The following is a 4937-nucleotide window of genomic DNA, read 5'->3' on the forward strand; positions in this document are numbered from 1 at the left end:
ACACGGAGCACAAACAACTCTGTTATCCATACCTCTCAAATCCAAATTGTCAGCCGTAAGCAGTTTGCCGTGCACCGCACCTTCGGTTCAGCGTTCGCCTTCGAGAAGAACGTGTCTTGGAAGGGTAGTCTTGCGCTATGAACTATATCTCATATGCGGACTTCACCGTGTAGGTACCGGTGACTGTCCATCTCCAAGTGGTCGTATCTTACTGGTCCGGCAGCAAGACGACCCCCAATAGCAATATCCAAACCACCACGAACTCCTGCAGTTGCAGTATTGTTAGAGTATTGAGTAAGGGAGCATCCTGGCTAACGAGCTCCACGAGGGATATGGCAACCAGCGGGGGATATTTTCTGAACTCTGGCTCATCGTGTGACCAGCGCGAGGCTTATGTGACTAGCTTCCTTGCGATATAATGTGATTTCGCGACCAGCAAGGCGAGGCTTGTGTGACCAGCTTCCTTGCGATATAATGTGATCCCGCGACCAGCAAAGCGAGGCTTGCGTGACCAGCTTCCTTGCGATATAATGTGATCCCGCGACCAGCCCTTGCTGGTCGCGGGACGCTCATACATAACTTGTCTAATCACATTTATTGATATCTATTCAAGTATTTTCCTTCCTGAGACACATCCTCCAGTGAACAAAGTCGTAATCGGCGTAGATGGGCAGTGTTCCGTCTCGTAGCATTATTGCCATCTATGATAACGGAGAAGTGCGCAGCAGAGGTTGGGGGCATGACGATAGAGGGGTCGCGACGGGCGGACGAAGATCTGAGCGAAGGCAGGAAAAACTGACGATACATGGATTACTCATTTTTTAAATAGGAGATTGGAGAAATTACAGCGGCCATCCTTGCTGCCCAACCGCTAGTCACCGCGGAGAAAGCTTCTCGAGGGACGGGCATCCTCTGTAGATTTTTTATATTTCAAAAATAAAAAATTGGAAAAATAAAGGTCGTTGAAAAAACTTGAGCCCCTTTTTTAAAAATAAAAAATATTACGTCATATTATCTAAAAATTCAAAACATTTTTAAAAAAATTAGTGATATAGAGGATACTTAAGACATAGATTTTTAAAAAATTAGAAAAAATATATAATTTGTACAATAAAAAAATAAATTTTATTGTACATAGTCTTTCAAACTAATTCTACAATTATTTCAAACATATGTCTATTTTTATAATTTTTATTTTCGAAATATAAAAATAAAAAGCTCCAGCTCGTAGAAAGGTCAACAAAGTCAGAGCAGGCCCAACTCGGCGAGTCACTCTAAACGGGCCGATTAGGTGGGTCCATCTGGGCCGCCTCAAATTAAGATTTCTATTTCTTTACACGCGTCGGCACGTCGTCAATCACACGTAAATATCTGTGTCCATTCGCTGGTTCTCCCCGTGTGCGAGAACTCCAGCTTTTAACTGCACATCAGATTTTAAAATCATATACTATATAATAAAATGATTTAAACTACTATGTTAATTTAAAATATAAATAAGATGATTTATTTAAATATTTGTAATATATTTATAGCTTCAACTTTATAAATTTTTAAAGCTAGACGTATCTAACTCTAATAATTTTTTAAAATAAAGATCTGTCAAACCGATCCATTCACTACGCTGTGGGACCGCCGGTGGACTTGGTTGGGTTGCTTCGTCGCGTTGCTTTCCTCCTCCTCCTCCCTCCTCTCCGCGTGGTCCACTGCCTCAAAAAGAAAGACGTGTGGTCCGGGCCCGCACGTCAGCGACGTTGCGCCGAGGGTCGAAGCCTATCCGTCCACTCGCCCCGCGAATAACCCGTCCTGGGCCCGCATGTCAGTCAGATTCGCCGCACGCGTCATTAGTTGCCTTCGGCCCTTCCCTTCCCTTCCTCGAGGATATATATATATAGCCGGGAGGGGGATTGGGAAGGGAGCAGTCGAACACAACATCGCCACCCCATCTCTCACACGCAAGCATCGCCAAGATCGACTGCTTGTGCTGCTGATCGTCAGGGTTCGCGTCTTTTGGTATGCTAAATCTCCCTGATTTGCCTCTCATCCTGTTTGTTGCGTTGTCAACCTGTAGATTTTTTTTGTTCCACCGTGTTTGGGGCGGATGCGGCGTTGGTCTCGCGTGTAAATGTTTGCTTCATCTTTGCTTTTATACCTTTCCTTTCTGCTAGTCATCTTGGTGATCGTTTGGTCAGCTGGGTGTGGATGGTGAGATCCGTCGACCTGTAGAGCGGGTTGATTAGGTCGTAGTGGGGGTGATCATACAAACCCCTCCCTCCCCTATGTTTGGTCGAGCTGGAGCTGGACATGGGGAGTTTATCATATAGTATAGAGGGGATTTTGTGGGTTGTGGAGGAGCAGTGATTAGTGCGGAAGAGTTGAAAATGTTTATTCCTTAAGTTTAGTTTTAGGAGTTGGATCTGGGCAACCAGGCGATCTGCTGTTTGTGGAAATTACTATTTTTTCGTTTAGAATCAGTTTCCTGCTTGATCATAGTAGGATCAGAGCTAAAATGTTTGCTTTCTTACACTTACTTTTAGGAGTTGTATACTTCTTTTTTTTAACCAAAGTTCTAGGAGTTTAATTAAGGCAACCAGTGGATCCTACTGTTTGCGAAGTATTTATTCGTTCAGAATTTATTTCCTGCTTGACCATGGTTCATCTGATTGCAAATGAGCAGTAGAGATCTTCTACCCAGTTGCATGCTCTGCAGTATGAAATTAGGGACCATGGTTATTCGATTGTTTGTTTAGAAACCAGTGAGCGTCTAAATTCGAATGTACATCCACAATCCATGGCTAACTATCATGTCTTGAATACATATTTTTTGCTTGGTTATGACATGATCTGTTTCAACATGGAATTGCCCAGTGGTTGTGTTCATCATAGTTATGCGGGGTAAACTTTTGTGCGTTTGTATCATCTTGATGTAAAGAGCTAATAAAGCTCCCTTTTCCCAAAAAAAAAAAAACAGAATATGTAAGGTTCGATCAGAACTTATATCCAGCAAAAACATGTTCGTTGTCCACTAGTTCCAGATTAGATAAACATCTAAAGTTAAGCAATTCCCTTTTGTCGCTGCAATCACCTGTTCAACATAATGCATTTTGTGGATATGTCAAAACTTTGTTCAGAACATCCTTTCTCACAGTTTGCTATATGTTCTACCTGTTCGTTCTTCAGACAGCTTGGGGAGACAATGGGAGGAGGGAAGGACAAGAATAATGAGAGCGACAAGGGGCTCTTCTCAAACCTGATGCACGGCGTTGCCGGTGGACAAGGGTATCCGCAGCAGGGATACCCTCCGCAAGGCTACCCTCCGCAAGGAGCATACCCGCCTCCACCGGGGGCTTACCCACCTCCACCTGGGGCATACCCTCCACAGCATGGGTACCCTCAACCAGGTGGATACCCTCAACCAGGTGGCTATCCCCCTGCAGGCTACCCTGGCTCATCTCAACAGGGTATGGATTGCTCTTCAATTCTACGCTTAGCTTATAAAGTACAGAGCCATCAGAATAGCTAGCAATATCATTCCTACTGAACTCCAGCAAGTGCTTGTGCTTTTCTTAATCTTTCAAATAAAAAAGGGTATTTGCTTATTTTATATTACACTAAGGAGTTCTAAGATTGTGTTAAATTGCTGATTGTTACTAATTATGTTGTACTGCAAGATACATTTTATTGTTCAGTACTGCATCTCCTACACTTGCACAGTTGCACCAACTTTGGTCTCATGATATCGTTGTGATTATGGGAATTCGGTAGGTAGTTCTATTGTAGAAAAAAAAAACTCGAATAATCTAGGAGGAACTATGCGGTATTGTAAATAAGAAGAAATAGTTACTCAAATTCGCCTCGAGGAGGACTCGAACCATGCTAAGTTCTATTGTGTCGATTCAACCAAATGGTGAAGCTCATTTGATGCTCATGGACCCTTGTGGTTGCAGGTCACGGGGGCGGCCTTGGTGGGGGACACATGGGGCCACTGCTAGCTGGAGGCGCAGCCGCTGCAGCTGCTGCTTATGGAGCAAACAAGCTTTCTCACGGTCAAGGAGGACACGGTGGATTGGGGGCCTTTGGAGGCCATGGTGGTTACGGCCACGGAGCACAAGGTGGTTACGGCCACGGAGCACAAGGTGGTTATGGCCAAGGCGGTTATGGCCAAGGCTATGGAGGCCATGGTGGTTATGGCCAAGGCTATGGAGGCCATGGTGGTTATGGCCAAGGCCATGGCGGCCATGGCAAGTTCAAGCACGGCAAGCATGGGCACGGCAAGCATGGACACGGCAAGTTCAAGAAGTGGAAGTGATGTGCTCTCCATGGTTGATGGTACTGAACTCTCGTTTAGGCTTCCGCAACTGCTGTTGTTGGGAATGCCTTGTATTTAGCAGGGTGATCGTTCATCCTTCCCTTATATTTCAGTTCTCTAGCTTGTGTGCGAGTGACAAGACAGGTTTGCTAATAAGTAAATGAATAACCTTGTTGATAACCTGCATTGATGCTGTGCATAGAAATGCTCAGAAGATTATTCTCTGTGGTGGATTGATGCTTATACCCATACCCTGCGTTTATCCTGTCCACGGCAATTCTCTGAAGATGCTTTTCCTGTTGTGAATTGACGCTAACACCGAGTATCGATGCCAACAGTATATAATTTCTGAAGATTATTCTCTGGTCAATCGATTGGTTCTGTGCTTTGCTGGAGGGCTTGTACCAAGTGAAAGTTCTATTTGCAGCAGAATTGATTTGCAGCATTATTACTCTGAAAATTACTCTGACAATGCATTATGTATTCCTGTAATCTTGGAATTGAACTGAGGAATTTGGGAAAACATATCTCTCTAGATTGTTCATTTCATGACTACAATTACATATGGATATACAAGCTACATGGGCTCTTGGGCCCTTCACACACACACAGCCAAACAAACTATGCACTA

The 4937-nt window shown here is 44.1% G+C and overlaps 1 protein-coding gene across 3 annotated transcripts; it reads left to right on the plus strand.

Annotated features, from left to right (window-relative positions):
• Positions 1 to 1861: 1861 nt before the first annotated feature.
• On the plus strand, positions 1862 to 4492 carry LOC133884280 (glycine-rich cell wall structural protein-like). 3 transcript variants are annotated; one of them, XM_062323637.1, is made up of 4 exons: positions 1862 to 2010; positions 3178 to 3458; positions 3945 to 4148; positions 4194 to 4492. In XM_062323637.1, the coding sequence occupies exons 2-4, from the start codon at positions 3194 to 3196 to the stop codon at positions 4304 to 4306; spliced, it is 582 nt and encodes a 193-aa protein (XP_062179621.1). In that variant the 5' UTR covers positions 1862 to 2010; positions 3178 to 3193; the 3' UTR covers positions 4307 to 4492. The 3 variants fall into 3 exon arrangements, with proteins under 3 accessions (XP_062179621.1, XP_062179620.1, XP_062179619.1); XM_062323636.1 differs by having other exon boundaries at positions 3945 to 4109; positions 4149 to 4492; XM_062323635.1 differs by having other exon boundaries at positions 3945 to 4492.
• Positions 4493 to 4937: the final 445 nt, after the last annotated feature.

Source organism: Phragmites australis, chromosome 11 (assembly GCF_958298935.1).
Source record: "Phragmites australis chromosome 11, lpPhrAust1.1, whole genome shotgun sequence".
Taxonomy (NCBI): Eukaryota; Viridiplantae; Streptophyta; class Magnoliopsida; order Poales; family Poaceae; genus Phragmites; species Phragmites australis.

Bases quoted from the DNA above. Each gene is read 5' to 3' on its own strand.
- LOC133884280 (XM_062323635.1), top strand. From the start codon at position 3,194: ATGGGAGGAGGGAAGGACAAGAATAATGAGAGCGACAAGGGGCTCTTC. The intron at 3,459-3,944 runs GTATGGATTGCT...TTGTGGTTGCAG, and splicing joins CCCTGGCTCATCTCAACAGG to GTCACGGGGGCGGCCTTGGT.